Source organism: Salmo trutta, chromosome 19, assembly GCF_901001165.1.
Source record: "Salmo trutta chromosome 19, fSalTru1.1, whole genome shotgun sequence".
Classification (NCBI taxonomy): Eukaryota; Metazoa; Chordata; class Actinopteri; order Salmoniformes; family Salmonidae; genus Salmo; species Salmo trutta.
In genome coordinates, this window is record NC_042975.1 from 22990628 (window position 1) to 23017423 (window position 26796).

Consider the following 26796-nt stretch of genomic DNA (forward strand, 5'->3'; position numbering starts at 1 on the left):
GATAACAGGTGGAAATTATAGGCAATTAGCAAGACACCCCCAATAAAGGAGTGGTTCTGCAGGTGGTAACCACAGACCACTTCTCAGTTCCTATGCTTCCTGGCTGATGTTTTGGTCACTTTTGAATGCTGGCGGTGCTTTCACTCTAGTGGTAGCATGAGACGGAGTCTACAACCCACACAAGTGGCTCAGGTAGTGCAGCTCATCCAGGATGGCACATCAATGCGAGCTGTGGCAAGAAGGTTTGCTGTGTCTGTCAGCGTAGTCTCCAGAGCATGGAGGCGCTACCAGGAGACAGGCCAGTACATCAGGAGACGTGGAGGAGGCCGTAGGAGGGCAACAACCCAGCAGCAGGACCGCTACCGCCGCCTTTGTGCAAGGAGGAGCAGGAGGAGCACTGCCAGAGCCCTGCAAAATGACCTCCAGCAGGCCACAAATGTGCATGTGTCTGCTCAAACGGTCAGAAACAGACTCCATGAGGGTGGTATGAGGACCCGACGTCCACAGGTGGGGGTTGTGCTTACAGCCCAACACCGTGCAGGTTGTTTGGCATTTGCCAGAGAACACCAAGATTGGCAAATTCGCCACTGGCGCCCTGTGCTCTTCACAGATGAAAGCAGGTTCACACTGAGCACGTGTGACAGACGTGATAGTCTGGAGACGCCGTGGAGAACGTTCTGCTGCCTGCAACATCCTCCAGCATGACCGGTTTGGCGGTGGGTCAGTCATGGTGTGGGGTGGCATTTCTTTGGGGGGCCGCACAGCCCTCCATGTGCTCGCCAGAGGTAGCCTGACTGCCATTAGGTACCGAGATGAGATCCTCAGACCCCTTGTGAGACCATATGCTGGTGCAGTTTGCCCTGGGTTCCTCCTAATGCAAGACAATGCTAGACCTCATGTGGCTGGAGTGTGTCAGCAGTTCCTGCAAGAGGAAGGCATTGATGCTATGGACTGGCCCGCCCGTTCCCCAGACCTGAATCCAATTGAGCACATCTGGGACATCATGTCTCGCTCCATCCACCAACGCCACGTTGCACCACAGACTGTCCAGGAGTTGTCGGATGCTTTAGTCCAGGTCTGGGAGGAGATCCCTCAGGAGACCATCCGCCACCTCATCAGGAGCATGCCCAGGCGTTGTAGGGAGGTCATACAGGCACGTGGAGGCCAGACACACTACTGAGCCTCATTTTGACTTGTTTTAAGGACATTACATCAAAGTTGGATCAGCCTGTAGTGTGGTTTTCCACTTTAATTTTGAGTGTGACTCCAAATCCAGACCTCCATGGGTTGATAAATTGGATTTCCATTGATTATTTGTGTGTGATTTTGTTGTCAGCACATTCAACTATGTAAAGAAAAAGTATTTAATAAGATTATTTCATTCATTCAGATCTAGGATGTGTTATTTTAGTGTTCCCTTTATTTTTTTGAGCAGTGTACATTTCTGCAATGTTTTCTGACCTGCTGACTTTGCTGTAAAGCTTCAGATGGACAGTAAAGCTTAGAAACCAGATAACAGAAGTTCCTGGAATATGAAAAACCCCTCTGTCTGACCTTAGTCCAATGACTAAGTATCAGCAGAGTCACCCAGGTCCTCCAAGGATTGTAGGCACCATGAATCAACAGGGCAACTGCAAAGTGAAGTCATGCACACCATATAAGAGCATTATAGGGAAATTAGATATCAGGGGGGACCACAGGGCGAAGTAGAGGGAAGGGGGCAAGGAGATGGCATTAACAGAGCTGTCAGAAGCAATATCCATCATAAAGGATGCTGCTGCAGAAGCGGTGAACAGGTTAAGGTGAAGTAATCAACCTGCACAAAGGAGCAGCCGCTCATCGGGTTCTAAAATGCTAATCGACGCTGCGTGGTTGAGTTATGCACTGCCTCCTCCCCTCTTTCGTAATTAGAGGTCCATCAACGCTAACATGCTACTATGGTTATTTATTGGAGCTTATGTGAGATAGGATCTGTCTGCACTCTGAGAGCAGAGGAGCACTGAAAGAGGGTGTGAATTTGTATTAAGAAAGTCGTTAGGGCACATGTGATGAGCATCAATACCATCAATGAAAGCAGGCAGTGGAGAGGCACGATGAATGGACACTAATGCAGAGTGCGCCTTTTATTGACAGCGCCACAACGCTTGGCCTCATAAGGTTCTTCACTCAGTAGTTACTATTGGAGGTATTGGTCCGATTCATCTTTGACAAGGATTTTAGGGAACACGTAACTTGTAGTGGAATGACTTGAAGAATGCATGGTTGCATGACATGATATCAGTCAATGTTGGGTACGTCACAAATCTTCAATGTACAACAATCTATGAGATGTCCAATATGAAGAGAACCAAATTCAATTTGAAAGTTTGGCTAATCATTGACTTTAGTTACTAAACTAAGCATAATCTCCACACTATTAGCCCTTGACCAGTAATTGGCACAACTGGTCTAAACTCTTGTTGGGCTTAAAGATTGGCAATTGAGTGGTCAAGTTTGGCACTACTAAACACTATACAAATGTATATACTAACTCCCTTTTTGAAAACCCAGCCAGCATAAAGGTACCACCCAAAGCACACAGGCTAGCTACGACTCCAACCAGAGACAATACATGAAGAAAATACATGTACCCAAGTCCAACTAGACAGTGAAGACCCATGTACACTCACTGGCCAGTTTATTAGGTAGACCACCCGTTCACAAAAATGGATGGATCGCTCCTACAAACAGTGAGTCACATGGCCCAGGCGTGCTATATAAAGACAGCAGACAGGCATCAAGGCATTCAGCTTCTGTTCAATTGAATGTTAGAAGGGGCAAAACTAGTGACCTAAGCGACTTTGAGAGTGGTATAATCGTCGGTGAAAGGCGCACAAAATCCAGTATCTCATAAATGGCTGCCCTACTGGGCTTTTCCCGCACACAGTGTTTAGGGTTTACTGAGAGCAACTAACAAAAAACATCCAGTCAGCGGCATTCCTGTGGGTGAAAACAGCTCGTTGATGAGAGACGTCGAAGGAGAATGACAAGAATTGTGCAAGCTAACAGGCGGGCCACAAACAGACAAATAACGGCACAGTACAACAGTGGTGTAGATGCTGCAGAACAGCATCTCGGAATGCACAACCAGTGGTGGAAAAAGTACCCAATTGTCATACTTGAGTAAAAGTAAAGATAGCTTAAAAGAAAATTACTGAAGTAAAAGTCACCCAGTAAAATTCTACTTGACTAAAAGTCTAAAAGTATTTGGTTCTAAATATACTTAAGTATCAAAGTAAATGTAATTGCTAAAATATACTTAAGTATCAAAAGTAAAAGTATGAATCATTTTAAATTCCTTATATTAAGCATGCCAGATGGCACCATTTTCTTGTTTTTAAAATGTACCAACACCCAAGAGCACACTCGTTTACAAACAAATTGTTTACAAACGAATTGTTTACAAACGAAGCATGTGTGTTTAGTGAGTCCGCCAGATCAGAAGCAGTAGGGATGACTAGGGATGTTCTCTTGATAAGGGCATGAATTGGACCATTTTCATGTCCAGCTTAGCGTTCAGAATGTAACAAGTACTTTTGGGTGGCATGGAAAATGTATGGAGTAAAAAGTACATCATTTTCTTTAGGTATGTAGTGAAGTAAAAGTAGTCAACACTATAAATAGTACAAATACCCGCCAAAAAGACTTAAGTAGTACTTTAAAGTATTTTTACTTAAGTACTTTACACCATTGCACACAACACGGCAATCCTTGTCACAGATGGGCTATTGCAACCACACCCAGCTCCACTCCTATCAGCTAAAAACAACGAATGAAACGGGCTGTTCACAGTATGAATGTACCACCGTCCAATCTGCAGCAACTGCGTGATGCCATCGTGTCAGCATGGACCCACATCCCTTTGGAACGTTTCTGTCACCTTGTAGAATACCCCGAAGAATTCAGACTGTTCTGGAGGCAAAGGGGGGTCCGACCCAGTACTAGATGGCGGTACCTAATAAACTGGCATGTAAGTCCATTCTTGGGTAGAGATAGGTGGAGGGCAACAGGCAGAGACGGTGTACCAGGGAGTTAGCTTGCAGAGAGGTAAACTGTTAGCGAGCAGTACACACAAGACAGACTCAATGAAGGTTTCCTTCAAGTGGTACTATCATACCTGAACCCAAATAACAATCTCTCACTTGGCCCTGTGAATAAAACTCACAGGTATCATAACTCACTTTGATGTTACAAGCAGCAACGTAACCGTTACCTTTAGATACGTAGACTTGAATAGACATAAATTCATGGCATGATAATAAGGCCATGACTACACTCTAGCAGTGATGCAGGAAGAATTAGATGCTCTCTGTGCACCCCGGCAATGTCTCCTTTGAATTGAAAATGAGTGAGTGATACTCGTTGGAGGGCATGTGAGCCAAGTAGGTCAAATCCTGCCCTTCCCTCTGTGCTTCATTAGTTTCTCAAGCCACTGTGATATTTGGGTTTTTGACAGTCGACATACACAGATGAACAGTGCAATTAGTCTGGCCGAGGAGGTGAAGCAAATCCATGTTAAATTTCCCAATTCTTCTTCTACTGCTTGTATTTTTCCTTCCCTTTTGATGAAGTTAAACACCGCTAACGTACTATTTCACATTTCATTCTCTTTCACGGCGTGTGTCCCGCTGGATTTCTCTTCCCTGCGTGTGATAATTGCACAGTCAGGCACAATGAATCCAGTTTCTATGGTTTTGCAAATTTTCCCTTTATTGATCTAAAACTGAATCGTGCTGCCTTTGATCTTTGAGTGCTCAGCCTATTGGCTGCCACTACTTCTCCGGCACTTTTGGGTTAGGTAGTAACAATGCCATTTTGAAGTATACTGAACAAAAATATAAACACAACATGTAAAGTTGTGTTTCATGAGCTGAAAAAAAGATCCAAATGTTCCATATGCATGAAAAGCTTATTTCTCTAAAATGTTGTGAACAAATGTGTTACATCCCTGTTAGTGAGCATTTCTCCTTTGCCAAGATAATCCATCCACATAACAGGTGTGGCATATCAAGAAGCTGATTCAACAGCATGATCATTACACAGGTGCACCTTGTGCTGGGGACAATAAAAGCCACTCTATAATGTGCAGTTTTGTCACACAACTCAATGCCACAGATGTCTCAAGTTTTGAGGGAGTGTGCAATTGGCATGCTGACTACCATGAGCCACCTCCAACGTCGTTTTAGAGAATTTGGTAGTACGTCCAACCGGCCTAAACTGCAGACCATGTGTATGGTGTTGTATGGGCGAGCGGTTTGCTGATGTCAACATTGTGAACAGAGTGCCCCATGGTGGTGGTGGGTTTATGGTATGGCCAGGCATAAGCTACAGACAACGAACACAACTGCATTTTATCTATGGCAATTTGAATTCACAAAGATACTGTGACAAGATCCTGAGGCCCATTGTCGTGCCATTCATCCGCCACTATCACCTCATGTTTCAGCATGATAATGCACAGCCCCATGCTACAAGAATCTGTATCCAATTCCTGGAAGCTGAAAATGTCCCAGTTCTTCCATGGCCTACATACTCACCAGACATGTCACCCATTGAGCATGTTTAGAATGCTCTGGATCGACGTGTACAACAGTGTGTTTCAGTTACCGCCAATATCCAGCAACTTCACACAGCCATTGAAGAGGAGTGGGACAACATTCCACAGGCCACAATCAACAGCCTGATCAACTCCATGCCAAGGAGATTTGGCAAATGGTGGTCACTGACTGGTCCACGACCATACCTTTTCTTTAAGGTATCTGAGATCAACAGATGCATATCTGTATTACCAGTCATGTGAAATCCATAGATTAGGGCCTAATTAATATATTTCAGTTAACTGATTTCCTTTTATGAACTGTAACTCAGTAAAATATTTGAAATTGTTGTATGTTGCGTTTTATATTTTTGTTCAGTGTAGTTTTACTACCCTATGTGGTTCTCTAAATTAATAGATTTTGACTGTGCTATATCATCAAATTAGTTTACACCTTTTGGGTTAATACTCACTTAACTTTTAGGCTAATACCCACTTAATTTTGAGCAATTAAATTAATTTAAAAAAATATAATTTTCTTTATTTTTTTAACTCCCAACATAAGTATTTTCTGGAGGTAAGGACAGTTTACAGTGTAGACTGTAGAGTTTACATTTCAGTTCAACTTCTCCGCCATCTACCACTATTTCATCTTCCTGAACTTAAGAAGTCTTTGTATTCAGTGCAAGCTAGCATATGGACTTTAGTATTCAACAATGGTCTCTCTCAATGAGTTTGGAAAGTCTTGCATATTTAATGTATACTTCTAATCTCTCGAGGAGCGTGATTGAGGGTGCTTCAAACTTCAGGCACAGTTCAGGAACAGTTCAGAAATGAATGGTTTGTTTGATAAATGTAGCTATTAATATAATTAGAATGAAATACTGTACTCTTAAAATGGTTGGACTGATAAAGAACATTTGGATTGGGCTCATTAAATTCGGACAGAGACACCATTGAGTGACAGCTGTCCAAATGTCGACCTTACAGCCGAGAGTGATAGGACATCTCATCTTCTTGAACACAGACAGCTGTGCTCAAACATTAGAGCCCACTCTGTAGGCTGTCTGTGAACCTCTCTGGAAGGATATGCTCTACTCTTCCCTCTTGCAGCTCGGAGATTAAAGTGTTTGACCGTCCCACTCCGGGCAAAATCCTAATGGAAGAGAAGAGGAGCTTATTAACGCTTGTTTCTCCTCCCTCTCATCAATATAAACAGTGAAGTCATACCTTCCAGAGGCCTGTTTTCGCTCGCTGGTGATGTCACCGGCATCCAATCAACCCGTAGCGCTGGGCTATGTAGGGAAGGCGGGGGAGTCTTGGGTATATGCGCTCTCCCTCAGCCTCTGTTATTTATCCGCCCATGCCAAGCACATTACAGCAATGTTTCGGCAACCATAAATATGCCTGTTATAGTGTTCAATGTAAGTGCCTGACTTCCATACCTTAAAAAGACAGAATGAGAGGATTTCTGTGTACTGAAGAAGCATTTTGAGCAGCCTCCGACTGCCCAGAATGAAGCTGTTTTGTGTTCATCCGACATGTAGCCAAATACAACGTAATTATATGATAATCATCCTCTGTTTAGTGTAACGTGAGGTAATTAAGCTATTATTTTGTGTTGACCTCCTGCCAAGGTGAATGTTGAAGCTTTTCATGCCTCTGAATATGGTCTTAATATACACTTGAAAAGCTCATGCCGTTTTTTCCCTGCTTCACACCTCTTGCTGTAAACGATTTCCCTGCCTCTTGCTGTAAACATGAGTTAAGTCATTTGTAACATACAATAATATCCTTGAGTATAATTTCAGATTATTACAGCAATGAGATGTTTTATGTTTAAGTGTGTAATAGCACAACTGATATATATCTGGTTTTCAGGATTGATTTGCCAAGAATGAGTCTCTCCTCAACAAAGTGTACTTCACATAGTTTTCCTAGCTGCTGGCTTCCTTTCACCCTATTGTTCGTATACAGTAGTGCAGAATGTGATGTGCGAAACTTGAAGGTTTACAAGCATCACTGTCTCTGCTGCTCCTTGATTTGTTGTATTCACCGAGGCCCCTGACTATAGGCCGACTCCTATTCTAGCCAGGAAGTAAAAGTGAATTTCCCCCTCCCAGCAGCGGGAATTAGGAGTTGGTGAGACATTGGTCATTATGTTACAGTAACAGGTCAATAATTAAGTACCAGGGAGAAACAAAAACCAGCAGACACCAGCTGGAGAGCAACATGGATGTAGAGCATTCCTATAGCAACCCACTGGCACTGGGTCATCCTCAAAGACAAACCCAATAATCCCAAGCATCCCTATGGGCCACAGAGATGAGCAGACCACCATTTGATTAGCCGTATTGACTGGTAAAATGAAAGCACACTTAGCTTCCGGTTGTAAAGCCATACCATACATGAATTAGTAGAGGATCGATGCTCTGGTAGAACAGATAGCCCTGTGGACATATGTACACACAGCTTCATCGTAATAAACCAACAATGTCAAGTCCCCTGTCAGTGTCTGCAGAATTACACTATACATACAAAAGTATGTGGATGTAACAGTATAGCTTCCGTCCCTCTCCTCGCCCCAACTTGGGCTTGAACCAGGGACCCTCTGCACACATCAACAACTGACACCCACGAAGCAACATTACCCATCGCGCTACAAGAGCCACGGCCCTTGCAGAGCAAGGGGAACAACTACTTCAGGTCTCAGAGCGAGTGACGTCACCAATTGAAACGCCATTAGCGCGCACCACCGCTAACTAGCTAGCCATTTCACATCGGTTACATGGACACCCCTTCAAATTAGTGGATTCGGCTATTTCAGACACACCCGTTGCTGAGAGGTGTTAAAATCGAGCACACAGCCATGCAATCTACATATATAACAATGGCAGTAGAATTACCTTACTGAAGAGCTCAGTGACTTTCAATGTGGCACTGTCATAGGATGTCACCTTTCCAACAGTCAGTTTGTCAAATTTCTGCCTTGCTATAGCTGACCCGGTCAACTGTAAGTACTGTTATTGTGAAGTGGAAACGTCTAGGAGCAACGACGGCTCAGCCGTGAAGTGGTAGGCTACACAAGCTCACAGAATGGGGCCACCGAGTGCTGAAGCTCGTAGCGTGTACAAATCGTCTGTCCTCGGTTGCAACACTCACTACTGAGTTCCAAACGGCCTCTTGAAGCAACTTCAGCACAAGACCTGTTCGTTGGGAGCTTCTTGAGATCACCATGCGCAATGCCAAGCGTCGGGTGGAGTGATGTAAAGTTCGCCGCCATTGGACTCTTGAGCAGTGGAAACGCGTTCTCTGGAGTGATGAATCACGCTTCACCAACTAGCAGTCCGACGGACTAATCTGGGTTTGGCGGATGCCAGGAGAAGGCTACCTGCCAGAATGCATAGTGCCAACTGTAAAATCTGGTGGAGGAGGAATAGTGGTCTTGGGCTGTTTTTCATTGTTTGGTTGGCACTGGTTGGCACCTTAGTTCCAGTGAAGGGAAATCTTAATGCTACAGCATGCAATGACATTCTAGACAATTCTGTGCATCCAACTTTGTGGCAACAGTTTGGGGAAGGTCCTTTCCTGTTTCAGCATGACAATGCCCCCCTGCACAAAGCAAGGTCCATACAGAAATGATTTGTCGAGATCGATGTGTAAGAACTTGACTGGCCTGCACAGAGCCCTGACCTCAACCCCATCGAACAACTTTGGGATGAATTGGGATGCCGACTGCGAATCAGGCCTAATCGCCCAACATCAGTGCCCGACTTCACTAATGCTCTTTTTGCTCTATGGAAGCAAGTCCCCGCAGCAATGTTCCAACATCTAGTGGAAACCTTTCCAGAAGAGTGAATGCTGTTATAGCAGCAAAGGGGGGACAAACACCATATTAATTCCCATGATTTTGGAATGAGATGTTCGACGAGCAGGTGTCCACATGCTTTGATCATATAGTGTATGTCTTGTAAAAAGTAAATAAGGAAGTTAAGATATGTTCCATCAAAGTGTACAGCATGTAATGAAAGTCCAGTAAATGTACAGTGTGTGTGTCTGTGTGTTTGTGATGTTGGAACTCTAAGACACAATGCAGATGGTATGCTAATAAAAGATTACCCTTTTGCTTCTAGGTTGCTTTCGGTTGGTTATTTCACCACAATTAAGTAATGTCCCTAGTTGTTACAAGGATACTCACTCCTTCTCCGTTTCCCAGGTGCCCACGGCATGCGAGAGGAGCCCCAGTTTGTAACGGCGCGCGCTGGAGAGAACGTCATCCTGGGATGCGCCGTGGCCCACCCCCTGAACGGCCAGCCCTATGTGGTGGAATGGTTCAAGTTCGGAGTGCCCATCCCCTTCTTCATCAACTTCCGCTTCCACCCGCCTCATGTGGACCCGGAGTACGCCGGTAAGAGAACACCTCTCCCTCTTCATTAGCCCCAAACCACGGGTGTCAAAGTTGTTTTGCCGTTGGTCAGTTTTGTCAATGTCATTTTGTACACCTATTTAGCCCCCTCTTCTACAAGGTGCCAAAAGCATTCCACAGGGATGTTGGCCCATGTTGACTCCAATGCTTCCCACAATTGTATCAAGTTGGCTGGATATCCTTTGGGTGGTGGGCCATTCTTAATACACATGGGAAACTGTTGAGTATAAAAACCCCAGCAGTGTTGCAGTTTTTGACACAAACAAGTGACATCAATAAGGGATCATAGCTTTCGCTTGGATTCACCTGGTCGGTCTATGTCATGGAAAGAGCAGGTGTTCTTAATGTTTTGTACACTCAATGTAGTTTCTATATGCTATATGTTACCTGCTAGACCAGCCTTGGGCATGAATTCAAAGTAAAGCTGTTTAGGCAATTACTATAGTAATTGAATTTACTCTGAAATCGTGCCCGAGGCTGGTCTAGCAGGTAACGCTGCAACATGCAGCACATATACGTCACCCCTCATGTCACGTGTGCTCCCTCGCCGGCCTCTAGGTCACCAGGCTGCTCGTTATGGCGCACACCTGTCACCATCGTTACACGCATTATGACACTCACCTGGACTCCATCACCTCCTTGATTACTTGCCCTTAATATGTCACTCCTTTTGGTTCCTTCCCCAGGCGTCATTGTTTCTGTGTCAGTTCCGTGCCTTGTTCGTGTTTCTTATTTTTGTATTATGTTGTGTTAATTTATTAAAACACTCACTCCCTGAACCTGCTTCCCGACTCTCAGCGCATATCGTTACACCTCAGCATATATATAAATCCCGGCCCCGCCGCTACTCTGCATCTCCCCCCTCCCATATCATTTGTCTTTGTCTGTCTCAATAAAAAAAAACATTTTCAAATGATCAGAGAGGCTAAAGTTTTTTCAGATTCACAAGATCAAGTGTGTGTAAGGAAGAGAGCACGTTTGGAATTTTCACTGCAGTCTAGGGGAGGTTGTCCCTGTATAGCACATAACATCAACTCCCACACTCTCACAACCCTCCCCTAACACCCACAGTGGGAATCAAATGCTCTGTAAGATATATCCCCGTCTCAGGTGCGAGAAATGTGATACTGCTTGTGAACATGACATATGGCTGATCTCTGCTTTAGCTATGAGACCATAATAGTGTTGTTCTTTGACAGGTGTTATTAGATATAATGAATGGGTGTAAAATGTGTTTCAATTCTTATTGATGAAATAGATCAATGTATAATGAATGTGAAGATACATTTTTAAAGGAAGACATCTTTGTATAATAAACAACTCCATTGATTTTACAGGTGCATTTGTTCCTAGGTCATATCTTACACTATTAAAGGTATCCTAGAATGATCACAGTGGAAAACAATCTGCTTCCCTTTGATCCCTTAAATAACACCACTCCCATTAGATGCATTATACTGTTAATATGCCATATATGATTAGCACACTCTAATGCCTATTTGTTTGGGAGCCAGTCAATAGATTATCTGCAGTCTGCATCAGACAAAGTGGAGGTTTCTGTTAAAGTGCCTTTACAATGCAGAGCCAGGCTCCCACAGCAAAATCTCTAGGATTTGGAGTTGGAGGCAGTTGCTATGAATGCCCTCTTTAGAATGTATTATAAATGACTGATTATGACCGATAAACCAGCCTTGAAGCAGAATAGTTAATACTGTAGCCAGATAGCTGACTGAGCAGCCAAGTAGCAAGTCACTTGCGTGTTTGATGTCACATGGTTCCATCAGAGTCATACTGTATTATACACTGAACAAAAATATAAACGCAACATGTAAAGTGTTGGTTCCATGTTTCATGAGCTGAAATAAAAGATCCCAGAAATGTTCCATACGCATAAAAAACGTATTTCTCTCATATTCTGAGCAGACATTTGTTTACATCCCTGTTAGTGAGCATTTCTCCCTTGTCAAGATAATCCATCCAGCTGACAGGTGGGGCATATCAAGAAGCTGACTAAACAGCATGATCATTACACAGGTGCAACTTGTGCTGGGGACAATAAAATGCTACTCTATAATGTGTAGTTTTGTCACACAAAACTATGCCACAGATGTCTGAAGTTTTGAAGGAGCGTGCAATTGGCAAGTGTACTCAAGGAATGTCCACCAGAGCTGTTGCCAGTGAATAAGCTGCCTCCAACGTTGTTTTAGAGAATTTGGCAGTGCGTCCAACCGGCCTCACAACCACAGACCACGTGTAACTACGCTAGCCCAGGACCTACACATCCGGCTTCTTCACCTGCAGGATCGTCTGAGGGGGTGCTGAGGAGTCTTTCTGTTTCTAATAAAGCCTTTTATTGGGGAAAAACTCATTCTGATTGTCTGGGCCTGGCTCCCCAGTGGATGGGTGGACCTGGCTCCCAAGTGGGTGGGCCTATGACCTCCTGGGCCCACCCATCCACCCATGACTGCGCCCTTGCCCAATCATGTGAATCCATAGATTAGGGCGTAATGAAATTATTTAAATTGACTGATTTCCTTATATGAACTGCAACTCAGTAAAATCTTTGAAATTGTTGCATGTTGAGTTTATATTTTTGTTTGGTATAGATATAGAGTCTATAGGACTCTGGCCTCCATGTCAGTCTCTGGGAATCAAGACTCTTTATAATAACAGGAAATAAGAGCAAAGGAAAGGAATCCATAATCATGAGAAAGATATGTTCCCTCAAGGTGATTTTATTAATCTGAATCATGTAAATACGAGAAATATATTATTTATATTTTAGTATATTTGCATTAAGCACTTGAAACTCAGCAATGGCCTTTAGACAATCACTGCCCTTTGGGAAAAGGACAGACAACCTCTCAGAATAGCTCTGCTGACTTCAATAAGCTGTGGACAATCGGTTGTGGGAGAATACCCACCCAGGTGGTATGCCATTGCACTTCAAACAGGAGCAGAAGTTGAAAGGCCTCCAGACCAGAAGTGCGTAACGATAGAGGTGATGGGTCAAAAGTGTGTCGGACCATGTGTTTTTGTCTTCTTCATCTGGGCGATTGGAACATTACAGCATCGATACGGAGCAAAGACAGAAAGGGCGTGTGGTAATTTACTGAGCATGTCCGTTTTAGAAAAGCTAAAATGAAACCTGATTAGTTTATCAGACGTCGCCAGGGGCAGTATATGCTATTTTAATGGTTGTCCTCACAGTAAATGTTAATGAGAGCGGTTGAGGATTTCTACATCAGGCCAAAGTCTGAGCAGTTCTGTCGGTTAGGTTACATCGGAATCTACAACAGGGACTCTGAGGACAAAGTATGCCTCTTTATGTATTGCTGACTATTTGATTAGGTTGAAGCTGCAAACTATACTGAAATAAAATATAAATGCAACATGCAACAATTTTAAAGATTTTATTTAGTTACCGTTCATACAAGGAAATCATTCAATTGAAGTAAATTCATTAGGCCCTAATCTATGGATTTCACATGACTGGGTATACAGATATACATCTGTTGGTGACAGATACCTTTTAAAAAAAGTAATGGCGTGGATCAGAAAACCAGTCAGTATCTGGTGTGACCACCATTTGTCTCGTGGAGCGTGACACATCTCCTTCGCATAGAGTTAGTCAGTCTCTTAATTGTGGCCTGTGGAATGTTGTCCCACTCCTTTTCAATGGCTGTGCAAAGTTGCTGTATATTGGCGGGAACTGGAACATGCTGTCGTACACGTAGATCCATAGCATCCCAAACATGCTCAATTGTAACGGCTGTAGCCAAGTTGGCGGGCGACCCTGGCTGGGCCCGGCTGGCGGGCGATTCTGGTTGCGCCCGGTTGGCGGGCGACCCTGGCTGCGCCCGGCTGGCGGGCGTCCCTGGCTGCGCCCGGCTGGCGGGCGTCCCTGGCTGCGCCCGGCTGGCGGGCGTCCCTGGCTGCGCCCGGCTGGCGGGCGTCCCTGGCTGCGCCCGGCTGGCGGGCGACCCTGGCTGCGCCCGGCTGGCGGGCGGCTCTGGCGGCTCCGGCCCAGGATTCACCAGGCTGGGGAGACATGAAGGAGGCCTGGCCATGGGCGCAGGCACAGGACTCACCAGGCTGGGGAGACATGAAGGAGGCCTGGCCCTGGGCGCAGGCACAGGACTCACCAGGCTGGCGGGCGGCTCTGGCGGCTCTGGCCCAGGACTCACCAGGCTGGGGAGACATGAAGGAGGCCTGGGTCTGGGCGCAGGCACTGGACTCACCAGGCTGGGGAGACCCACAGGAGGCCTGGTCCTGGGAGGAGGCACAGGATAGACCAGGCAGGAGAGACCCACAGGAGGCCTGATGCGTGGTGCTGGTACTGGAAGTGCCAGTTCGCGAACACGCACCTCAGGGTTAGTGCGGGGAGCGGGAACAGGCTGAGTAGGACTGGGCTGCCGCACTGGAAGCCTGATGCGTGGTGCTGGAAGTGCCAGTTTGGATACACGCACCTCAGAGCTAGTGCGAGGAGCACGAATAGGACGAGTAGGACTGGGCTGACGCTCTGGAGGCCTGCTGCGTGGGCCTGGTACTGTCTTTACCAGACGGCTAGCACGCACCTCAGGACAAGTATGAAGTTCTAACTCAGGTGACATTATTTCTAGGACACACTCTGCAGGGCGAATGCCGTGCCTAATACACCAACATAATAGCTCTCTCATATTCTTCTCCTCCAATTTACCCATCAACTCCTTAACAGTCTTTGCTTCGCTCCCCTCCAATTTTACCCCGACTGGCTCTGGTTCCATCCTCGGCTCTGCCGATCTGTCCATGTGTCCCCCCAAATTTTTTTATTGGGGCTGCCTCCCCGGTTGGAACGCTATCAGCGTTCCACTGTAATCTTCCCGGTCCTCCTTTGCCTTCTTCCATGGGCCCACTCCGGCTCTGATCTCCTCCCAGGTCCACGACTCCTGATAGTCCATATTATTGTTCCGTCGCTCCTTGTGCTTCTCCTTCCTCCGCTGCTTGGTCCGTTGTTGGTGGGGGATTCTGTAAGGGCTGTTGTTGCTATCGAGTGTTTTGTTTGTAGTGGTTCATTTTTATAAAATCTTTAAAATGAATACACATCCTCCGTTGCACCTTGGTTTTCTTACGACGACAGCCCTTACATCAATGGGTGAAGTATGGACAATTTCTTTAATATTTTATTTCAGCTCATGAAACATGGGACCAACACTTTGCATGTTGTGTTTATAATTTTGTTCAGTGTAAATCACCATTTAGAGAACAATAGTCAACAGAATTATTATATGGCTAAATGGCATCGAAGTGATACATTCCCCAATTGATTGTAATTAAAAACATTTTACTGAATCAAAGACGCAAATCATATGGACAGTGTTTTAGTGCATCAAGAGACAAATAATTGAAGGTGGTAGAACATTTTAAATCTTCTAAAATAGCTTCCAGCCATTATCTCTAGATCGTAGGCGTTTTTTTTATTTGTTGGAATACCTTTGAATGGATTTATGCTTCTCCTCTACAATCTTCCCCGTTGCTGTTTTTAGACAGCTCCTCGCACCCCGGTACAAATTACATTTGACAATCCTCACAGAGATTGACAACCCGTGCTTTAAACTACAGCCAAATTTTCCCTGCTGCGCTGCAGTAGCTACTGAACAGGGGCCCTTTTCAATTAATGCTACTGCTGGATCCGAAGCTCTAGTCGCCGCTAACTGACTTCTGCCTCCCTCTACTGTGAGTTACAATGGAACACAGTGAGGATGGAACAGCGCTGGAACAGAATGAGGGTCAGCGTCAAGGCTAGGAATCAATAGCACTTCTTATTCACACAGAGGTCTGAGTTGTGCCCATTGTAGATTGGACTGCTGCTTTTTTCACCATGGAGGGCACTGAGGGGGCACTGCTTCCTCTGGGTAAAGGGCGGCCCTCAGTCTGTCGTGCCAACAGGGTGCATCTTTGTTTTGGTGTCGTGCCGTCTAGCCACCCCAAGCCAATGAAAAGGCTTTGTGTATTGGCTGGAAAGCATTTCCACTTTGTCTGAGAGAGGAACATTCATCTATGGTGTTTGGCTTGTTCCATTAGGAGCTACAAAGAGTCTGTCATACACCACATTCTGGGCCTAAATGAGACCTCAGTTCAAACACCATTGACTTGGGTCTGCATTTGACTGTATTTGACTGAGAATATGATAAATCAAATCAAATTGTATTTGTCACATATTTGCCAAATACAACAAGTGTAGACCTTACAGTGAAATGCTTACTTACAAGCCCTTAACCAACAATGCTTTAAGAAGTTAAGAAGAAAAACGTGTTAAGTAAAAAATAGATAAGTAACATTTTTTTTTTAAATAAATAGAAAATAAGAGTAACAAATAATTAACAGCAGCAGTAAAATAACAATAGCGAGGCTATATACAGGGGTACCGGTACAGAGTCAATGTGCGGGGGCACCGGTTAGTCGAGGTCATTGAGGTAATATGTACATGCACTTTAACTCTACATAGGTAGAGTTAAAGTGACCGTGCATAGATAATAACTCAACAACCAAGAATTCACAAAATGGGACAAACACCAAATTGAGACTCTGCATGTAGAATTCTGCAAAAATATCCTCCGTGTACAACGTAGAACACCAAATAATGCATGCAGAGCAGAATTAGGCTGATACCCACTAATTATCAAAATCCAGAAAAGAGCCATTAAATTCTACAACCACCTAAAAGGAAGCCATTCCCAAACCTTCCATAACAAAGCTATCACCTACAGAGAGATGAACCTGGAGAAGAGTCCCCTAAGCAAGCTGGTGCTGGGGCTCTGTTCACAAACACAAACACACCCCACAGAGTCCCAGGACAGCAGCACAATTAGACCCAACCAAATCATGAGAAAACAAAAAGATAATTACTTGACACATTGGAAAGAATTAACAAAAAAACAGAGCAAACTAGAATGCTTTTTGGCCCTAAACAGAGATTACACAGTGGCAGAATACCTGACCACTGTGACTGACCCAAACTTAAGGAAAGCTTTGACTATGTACAGACTCAGTGAGCATAGCCTTGCTATTGAGAAAGGCCGCCATAGGCAGACATGGCTCTCAAGAGAAGACAGGCTATGTGCACACTGCCCACAAAAGGAGGTGGAAACTGAGCTGCACTTCCTAACCTCCTGCCCAATGTATGACCATATTAGAGACACATATTTCCCTCAGATTACACAGATCCACAAAGAATTCGAAAACAAACCCAATTTTGATAAACTCCCATATCTACTGGGTGAAATACCACAGTGTGCCATCACAGCAGCAAGATTTGTGACAAGAAAAGGGCAACCAGTGAAGAACAAACACCATTGTAAATACAACCCATATTTATGCTTATTTATTTTCCCTTGTGTACTTTAACCATTTGTACAACACTGTATATATACATAATATGACATTTGTAATGTCTTTATTCTTTTGAAACTTCTGTATGTGTAATGTGTACTGTTAATTTGTATTGTTTATTTCACTTTTGTATATTATCTACCTCACTTGCTTTGGCAATGTTAACACGTTTCCCATGCCAATAAAGCCCCTTGAATTGAATTAATAAACAGAGAGTAGCAGCAGCGTAAAAGAGGGGTCTGGGTAGCCGTTTGATTAGCTGTTCAGGAGTCTTATGGCTTGGGGGTAGAAGCTGTTTTGGACCAAGAAGCCTTTTGGACCTAGACTTGGCGCTCCGGTACTGCTTGCCGTGCGGTAGCAGAGAGAACAGTCTATGACTAGGGTGACTAGGGTCTTTGACAATTTTTAGGGCCTTCCTCTGACACCACCTGGTATAGAGGTCCTGGATGGTGGGAAGCTTGGCCCCAGTGATGTACTGGGCCGTATGCACTACCCTCTGTATTGCGTTGCAGTCGGAGGCAGTTGCTATACCAGGCAGTTATGCAACCAGTCAGGATGCTCTCGATGGTGCAGCTGTAGAACCTTTTGAGGATCTGAGGACTCTTGCCAAATCTTTTCAGTATCCTGAGGGGGAATAAGCTTTGTCATGCCCTCTTCACGACTGTCTTAGTGTGTTTGGACCATGATAGTTTGTTGGTTATGTGGACACCAAGGAACTTTAAGTTCTCAACCTGCTCCACTGCAGCCCCGTCGATGAGAATGGGGGCGTGCTCTGTCCTCATTTCCTGTAGTCCACAATCATCTCCTTTGTCTTGATCATGTTGAGGGAGAGGTTGTTGTCCTGGCACCACACGGCCAGGTCTCTGACCTCCTTCCTATAGGCTGTCTCATCATTGTTGGTGATCAGGCCAATCACTGTTGTGTCATCGGCAAACTTGATGATTGTGTTGGAGTCGTGCCTGACCATGCAGTCATGAGTGAACAGGGAGTGCAGGAGGGGACTGAGCACGCACCCCTGAGGGGCCCCCCGTGTTGAGGATCAGCGTGGCGGCTGTGTTGTTACCTACCCTTACCACCTGGGGGCGGCTTGTCAGGAAGTCCAGGATCCAGTTGCAGAGGGAGGTGTTTAGTCCCAGGGTCCTTAGCTTAGTGATGAGCTTTGAAGGCACTATGGTGTTGTAGTCAATGAATAGCATTCTCACATAGGTTTCTCTTTTGTCCAGGTGGGAAAGGTTAGTGTTGAGTGCAAAATCTGTGGATCTGTTGTTGCGGTATGCAAGTTGGAGTGGGTATAGGGTTTCTGGGATAATGGTGTTGAAGTGAGCCATGACCAGCCTTTCAAAGCACTTCTTGGCTACAGACGTGAGTGCCGGTATTCGTTTAGGCAGGTTACCTTAGTATTCTTGGGCACAGGGACTATGGTGGTCAGTTTGAAACATGTTGGTATTACAGACTCAGTCAGGGATAGGTTGAAAATGTCAGTGAAGACACTTGCCAGTTGGTCAGCGCATGCACGGAGTACACGTCCTGGTAATCCGTCTGGCCCTGCAACCTTGTGAATGTTGACCTGTTTAAAGGTCTTACTCACATCAGCTACGGAGAGTGTGATTACACCGTCGTCCGGAACAGCTGATGCTCTCATGCATGCTTCAGTGTTACTTGCCTCGAAGCGAGCATAGAAGTAATTTAGCTCGTCTGGTAGGCTCGTGTCACTGGGCAGCTCTCGGCTGTGCTTCCCTTTGTAGTCTATAATAGTTTGCAAGCCCTGCCACATCCAACGAGCATCGGATCCGGTGTAGTACGATTAAATCTTAGTCCTGTATTGATGCTTTGCCTGTTTGATGGTTCGTTGGAGGGCATAGCGGGATTTCTTATAAGATTCCGGGTTAACCTCCCTGGGCAAGTCAACAGCCAGTGGAATCGCGTGGCGCGAAATACAAATACCTCAAAAATGCTATAACTTCAATTTCTCAAACATATGACTATTTTACACCATTTTAAAGACAAGACTCTTGTTAATCTAACCACATTGTCCGATTTCAAAAAGGCTTTACAGCGAAAGCAAAACATTAGATTATGTCAGGAGAGTACCCTGCCAAAAATAATCACACAGCCAATTTCAAAGCAAGCATATATGTCACAAAAACCAAAACCACAGCTAAATGCAGCACTAACCTTTGATGATCTTCATCAGATGACACTCCTAGGACATTATGTTATACAATACATGCATGTTTTGTTCAATCAAGTTCATATTTATATCAAAAACCAGCTTTTTACATTAGCATGTGATGTTCAGAACCTAGCATACCCACCGCAAACTTCCGGTAAATTTACTAAATTACTCACGATTAACATTCACAAAATACATAACAATTATTTTAAGAATTATAGATACAGAACTCCTTTATGCAATCGCGGTGTCCGATCTTAAAATAGCTTTTCGGCGAAAGCACATTTTGCAATATTCTGAGTAGATAGCCCGGCCATCACGGCTAGCTAATTTGACACCCACCAAGTTTGGCCCTCACCAAACTCAGATTTACTATAAGAAAAATTGGATTACCTTTGCTGTTCTTCGTCAGAATGCACTCCCAGGACTTCTACTTCAACAGCAAATGTTGTTTTGGTTCCAAATAATCCATAGTTATATTCAAATACCTCCGTTTTGTTCGTGCGTTCAGGTCAGTATCCAAAGGGTGACGCAAAAAAATGTCAAAATATTCCATTACCGTACTTCGAAGCATGTCAAACGCTGTTTAAAATCTATTTTTATGCTATTTTTCTCGTAAAATAGCGATAATATTCCAACCGGGCGACGTTGTATTCATTCAAAGACTGAAAGAAAAAATGGAGAATTCACATGAACGCGCATCTCTAGTGTCACTGTTCTCAGCCTGACCACTCACAAAATCTCCTGCTGTTTTCCGCCCAGAGACTGGAGAGACGTCATTCCACTTTCTGGCGCCTTCTGAGAGCCAATGGAAGCCTTAGGAAATGTCACGTTACAGCAGAGATGCTGTATTTTCGATAGAGATGCAACAGAAGGACAACAAATTGTCAGACAGGGCACTTCCTGTATGGAATCTTCTCAGGTTTTGGCCTGCCATATGAGTTCTGTTATATTCAGAGACACCATTCAAACAGTTTTAGAAACTTTAGAGTGTTTTCTATCCAAATCTACTAATTATATGCATATTCTCGTTTCTGGACAAGAGTAGTAGCCAGTTTAAATCGGGTACGTTTTTTATCCGGCCGTGCAAATACTGCCCCTAGCCCCAACAGGTTTAAAGTCCCACTCCTTGAAAGCGGCAGCTCTACCCTTTAGCTCAGTGAGGATGTTGCCTGTAAACCATGGCTTCTAGTTGGGGTATGTACTAACGGTCACTGTGGGGACAACGTCATCAATGCACTTATTTATGAAGCCAGTGACTGATGTGGTGTACTCCTGAATGCCATCGGAAGAATCCCGGAACATATTCCAATCTGTGCTAGAAAAATGGTCTGCCTACCTTTGACTGCAAATGGATTAAGATCACTTTACAGGGTCCCTTCGTCATTGCTGATGGTCAATGTAGCAAGCATACCAGATCCCCCAAAATAACCCAACATATGGAATATTCCAACCTTCATCCCCTTGCATTTCCTGAGAACATTGCTGTCGAAGATTGCACATGGCAACCTTAGAGAAACATTGTCCCTGGTCTCTCAGAATATCAATGGGATCCCCAAACTGATGACTTTCCTTACACTTGCCCTAATACCAAGCCAAACCGGATTTCTCTCCCTATGCCCTGTGTTTCTATAAAAACAAGCACTCAGCGTTGGTTCAGGCATTTTTTCTGAAACCAAAAGATTGTGTTACACTTGTTTCAAACAAAAAGAGCCACAGTAATGGTTACATTAACTGTGGCAAAGATACAGGCCAGTCCACCGAGTAGAGGACTGTATTTACCTGTACCTACACTTCCAGCGTGTCCCACAACTTTGGTACTATCTTCAACCTCCATGTCCGCGTAGTTTCCCCCCTCTCTCCCATACCCACTTAATCACCCAGATAAAAATACAGCTGACTTTTAAAGCTATCCCTCCTTTCTATTGGCCAGGCAGGCTGCGGCCCAGTTATCCTTCTGAAGTATAGATCTCTAACACTGATCTCCAATATTCGCTCCAGTGTGAGAGCCAACCCGCAACCACAGCCACGCTCCAATATCAATGAGGAGAATCTCCAAGTAAGGACCAAAAAAAGACTAGAGTTGCATAAGTTCCTCAAAGCGACAACATCCACATTGCCCTTCTGTCAAAGTTTAGCAGAACTTATTAGGAATCCTCTCAGGTTTGCGTTGGAGCTGGCGTGAATTGTAGATGGCTCCTCTCGCGATATCACCCCATTTGATTTGTTTTGATATGACAATCACTAGGTGTGGCAGTCTGACATGCACTGGCAGGTATGAGGTAATTTGAGGAATGAGAGGAGAGAAGCGGGAAAGGAGGGACAAGTGTAACAGCTGGACTTGTCATCATTAGCTCAGAGAAGAGGTCTGATTTGAGTGGTACTCTAGACCTGAGGCTTCATGCTGCTGCCCTACCTGTACACACCAATTATGTATATAAAACCTGGATTACTGGTGCTATGTATTGGCCATTGAGAGGCTTTGAAGCCACCGGTTGTAGGATCAGTCCTCCATATGTATGTATTTAACAATTTTATTTATAATTTTTATGCTTAGCTCACATAATATAATTTCAAAGTATGCATTAAGGTGTCTGTAATATAATAAATGTGTAAAAAAAAATATATATAGACATGTATAAATGCATTTCTATAACTTCCAAAATATTTTTTTACAAGGGTGGGGGAGTGCCAAGATAGAGTAACGATGGATTCAACACAGTCATCTAGTGTATATATAAAGCATTGGTACACACAGAAAAATAAAGAAACATGGATATAGACATTCAGACAAACAGTATATACAGATATAAACACAATTGCATGTACAGTGCCTTCGGAAAGTATTCAGACCCCTTTACTTTTTCCACATTTTGTTAGGTTACAACCTTATTCTAAAATTGTTTAAATAGTTTTTTCCCTCAATCGACACACAATACCGCATAATGACAAAGCAAAACTGAAATATCACATTTACATAAGTATTCAGACCCTTTACTCAGTACTTTGTTGAAGCACCTTTGGCAGCGATTACAGCCTCGAGTATTCTGGGGTATGATGCTTGGCACCTCTGTATTTGTGGAGTTTTTCCCATTCTTCTCTGTAGACCCTCTCAAGCTCTGTCAGGTTGGAATAGGAATTTTGCTGCACAGTTATTTTCAGGTCTCTTCAGAGATGTTTGATCGGGTTCAAGTCCGGGCTCTTGCTAGGCCACTCAAAGACATTCAGAGACTTGTCCCGAAGCCACTCCTGCGTTGTCTTGGCTGTGTGCTTAGGGTCGTTGTCCTGTCGGAAGGTGAACCTTCGCCCCAGTCTGAGGTCCTGAGTGATCTGGAGCAGGTTTTCATCAAGGATCTCTCTGTACTTTGCTCCGTTCATCTTTCCCTCAATCCTGACTAGTCTCCCAGTCCCTGCCGCTGAAAAACATCTCCATAGCATGATGCTGCCACCACCATGCTTCACTGTAGGGATGGTGCCAGGTTTCCTCCAGACGTGACACTTGTCATTCAGGCCAAAGAGTTCAGTCTTGGTTTTATGCCTTTTGAAAGAATTCACTCATTTAATATATTAAATATGAAATAGCTATGGTAGGCTAGAAATGTTATTATTCAGCTGAAGCAAGCCTACAAATTTTCTTCAGTAAATTTACCTAATCTTGTTTCTCTTGGCCTGAGAGTCCTTTAGGGGCCTTTTATGGGAACTCTACCATAAAGGCCTGATTGGTGGAGTGCTGCAGAGATGGTTGTCTTTCTGGAAGGTACTCCCATCTCCACAGAGGAACTCTGGAGCTCTGTCAGACCATCGGGTTCTTGGTCACCTCCCTGACCAAGGCGCTTCTCCCTCGATTTCTCAGTTTGGCCGTGCGGCCAGCTCTAGTAAGAGTCTTGGTGGTTCCAAACGTCCATTTAAGAATGATGGATGCCACTGAGATCTTGGGGACCTTCAATGCTGCAGAAATGTTTTGATACCCTTCCCCAGATCTGTGACTCGACACAATCCTGTCTCGCAGCCCTATGGACAATTCCTTCGACCTCATGGCTTGGTTTTTGCTATGACATGCACTGTCAACTGTGGCACCTTATATAGACAGGTGTGTGCCATTCCAAATCTTGTCCAATCAATTGAATTTACCACAGGTGGTCTCCAATCAAGTTGTAGAAACATCTCAAGGATGATCAATGGAAACAGGGTGCACCTGAGCTCAATTTCGAGTGCTGAGGATTTGTATTTATTTAATCCATTTTAGAATAAGGCTGTAACGTAATAAAATGTGGAAAAAGTTAAAGGCACTTTACACTGATAGACAGAGATGAGTACAGATAGACACATGGTGTCACGTCCTGACCAGCAGATGGAGCTGTTGTAGTAGTTTGGGGGTCAGGACGTGGCAGTCTTGTGTGTGTGTGTTTGAATGTTCTCTGTGTCTTGTGACTCCTGATCAGGAACAGCTGGGGATCGTTGTTCCTGATTGGGAGTCATATATGTAGGAGTATGTTTGTCACTGGGGGTTGTGGGGAATTGTGGTGAGCACTGCTTTTTTATTTTTTTATTTTTTTATTTATTTATTTATTTATTTAATTTTTTTGGGTTTAGCCTGCTACCCTGTCGTATCGTGAGTACTGTTCATTGTTTTGTTTATTGTTTTTCCCAGTGGATACTTTACTTGTTTTGTTAATTAAAGAAACATGAGTGTCCACACTTCTGCTGCGCCTTGGTCCTCCTTTCAAATCCACGATGGATACTGTGACACATGGTGTTATGATGACAAAAGCAGATGGATAGAAACAGACCTGCACATTTGCACACAGGCTAGGAATAAAGTCACAGTTGTCCTATTAATAGTTATTTTCTATTTGCCATCTTACTTAATTTGATATAACATATGTTACATAACGGAAGTCACTCAAAAACATTGACTCTGGGGAGCGGGTAATGAGCCGTGAAGGGCTTTGATAATGTTGATGTTGTGGGCCGTTGTGCCTTCAAAGCCCTTTGTTTAGCCCATATCGTCGGCCGCCATCTGTTATGAGGGGTTGCCAGATTGCCAAGAGCAAAATCATAAATACCCCCCCCCCCTTCACTGCTTGACCTGTAAAGAGTGAAAGCTGCTGTGACACTGGGCTGCTACACAACCCCTGTAGTCTTAGTGTTATGATGGATTCGGATTTGGCAGTCTCTCGTGTCTCTGTGCTCCATTTCTATGCGTCTGGTAGGGTGTTTGGAAGAGGTAGGAATGGCACTCAGCACGCCTGCCACCCAAAATAAAACAAGCACATCCAACTTACCGGTATTTCTTCAGATTTTGTAGAGCACAACAGTATATACAGGGTCCCTTCTTTTCATTTGGCATGCAAATTGAATTGCTATTTAGCAAGCAAATGTCACTTGGGAGAATACTAAAACCATTTCAACTCACCATTCTTGGATCCCTGGGAGCTATCCCTGATGCTAGCTGGCTAAAGAAACAAGGGGCTTTTGTTATTAGCCTACTGTAGTTATTTGACCATAGGCTATTTACTCACCTCACTTCGGTTCAAACTTCTCATGTAAATCGTGGTTAGTCAATGTGCTAAAATGGATATTATTATTGCATATTATGTTCATGTAAGCTTGCTCCTGTAAGTACAGTGTTATGTGGCTACTGTAATAATGTTTGAGACTTGATGCGTGTCCAGTCCATCCAATCAGCATATGTTGTGGGTAATTACTTTTTTCACAAAAATGCTTCAGGGAGTAAGATATGAGCTACTGGCTCTCAGACTGGCTCACAGACTAATGGAAGTTAATGGAGTTAATGGAATACCCATCCCGTGCCCAAGAAAGAAGAAAAAAAAGTACAGGTCCGAGGCCCGGTGGTTCGGAAAACCTGGTCTATATGATACAGTAGAAGGAGGATTATATACACTCTTAGAAAAAAGGGTTCCAAAAGTGTTCTTCATAGGAGAACCCCTTTTGGTTCCAGGTAAAACCCCCTTTGGTTCCAGGTAGAACCCTTTTGGATGTCATGTAGAACCGTCTGAGGAAAGGGTTCTGCATGGAACCAAAAGGGTTCTACCTGGAACCAGAAAGGATTCTTCAAAGGGTTATCCTATGGGGACAGCCTCAGAATCCTTTTAGGTTCGAGATAACACCTTTTTTTCTAAGAGTGTACTATGGATTATAGCGTACTGAATACTATGTTTCCTGGTTTGACCACTGTTATTAATCTCTCTCCCCTTCCTTCCTATCCCTCCCCCAGGCCGAGCCAGTCTGCACGGCAAATCTTCTCTGCGGATTGAGAAGGTGCGTTCAGACGACCAGGGCTGGTATGAGTGTAAGGTCCTGATGTTGGAGCAGCAGTACAACACTTTTCACAACGGCAGCTGGGTGCACCTCACAGTAAACGGTGAGTTAGGTGGACGTCACAGGCACACACGCACACACACACACACATTCATCACTCTCTCATACACACAATTGCACGCCCACCCCTCCACACACACACAGACACCTGTCGCAGTGTTAACAGACACCTCAGACAGACACGCAGCCTCCCCCGGTCCCTGGTCACAGCACATTAGCTCAGTGTCATCAGCGCTGTATGACTTACCCAGAGCTCTGGAGAGGAGCCAGTCATTTAGGCCCCAGGCCCCCCCCCCCCCCCCCGCTCTACCACTGTCCAACTGTCACGCCTCTGCTAGACTAACTGAAATGGATTCATTGCAGCAGCTGTCTGCTGACTGGACACCCCAGCCCTTACTGCTGTGGTTGGGTTGAATGTCCTATAATGAGACCTTAGTTATCAACATAGCAAGTCAGTTTGGCTTCGTCAATGGGTCTTTGATGAAGGCGATTCTGTTGTTTGGGGTGGGTGGTTTGATTTGGTACAATTGATTCTGTTTTGTCTACGGAGTAGATTTACTCTCTTGTGGTGGATGTTTTGTGTAGGACAGGCCTGGGTTGTATACTTATTCCAAATACTGTTTGAGAAACTTGCCTGGCATGAAGAGTTGGCACTTTTTGGACTCCATTGCTTCAAATCCACCTCAAGTATGTGAAATATTTGAAATACATATTCGACTTGGGAATACGTCTGACATGGGCTAGATTTAGAGTTCTACTTAGTCATACATGGTAGCTGGGTTGCTGAGATACAGTGCCTTCAGAAAGTATTCATATCCCTTGACTTATTCCACATTTTGTTGAGTTATAGCTTGAATTCAAAATGGATTCAATATCATTTTTTCTCACCCATCTACACACAATACCCCA

General features: G+C 44.3%; 1 protein-coding gene across 1 annotated transcript in view; it reads left to right on the top strand.

Moving 5' to 3' along the window:
• Positions 1-26796, top strand: part of LOC115154184 (protein turtle homolog B-like) — a 188087-nt gene that overhangs the window by 41422 nt on the left and 119869 nt on the right. Inside the window, exons 2-3 of the mRNA XM_029700146.1 lie at positions 9792-9983; positions 25784-25930. Of these exons, the coding sequence (XP_029556006.1) occupies positions 9792-9983; positions 25784-25930 (339 nt within the window). The remainder of the gene's footprint in view (positions 1-9791; positions 9984-25783; positions 25931-26796) is intronic.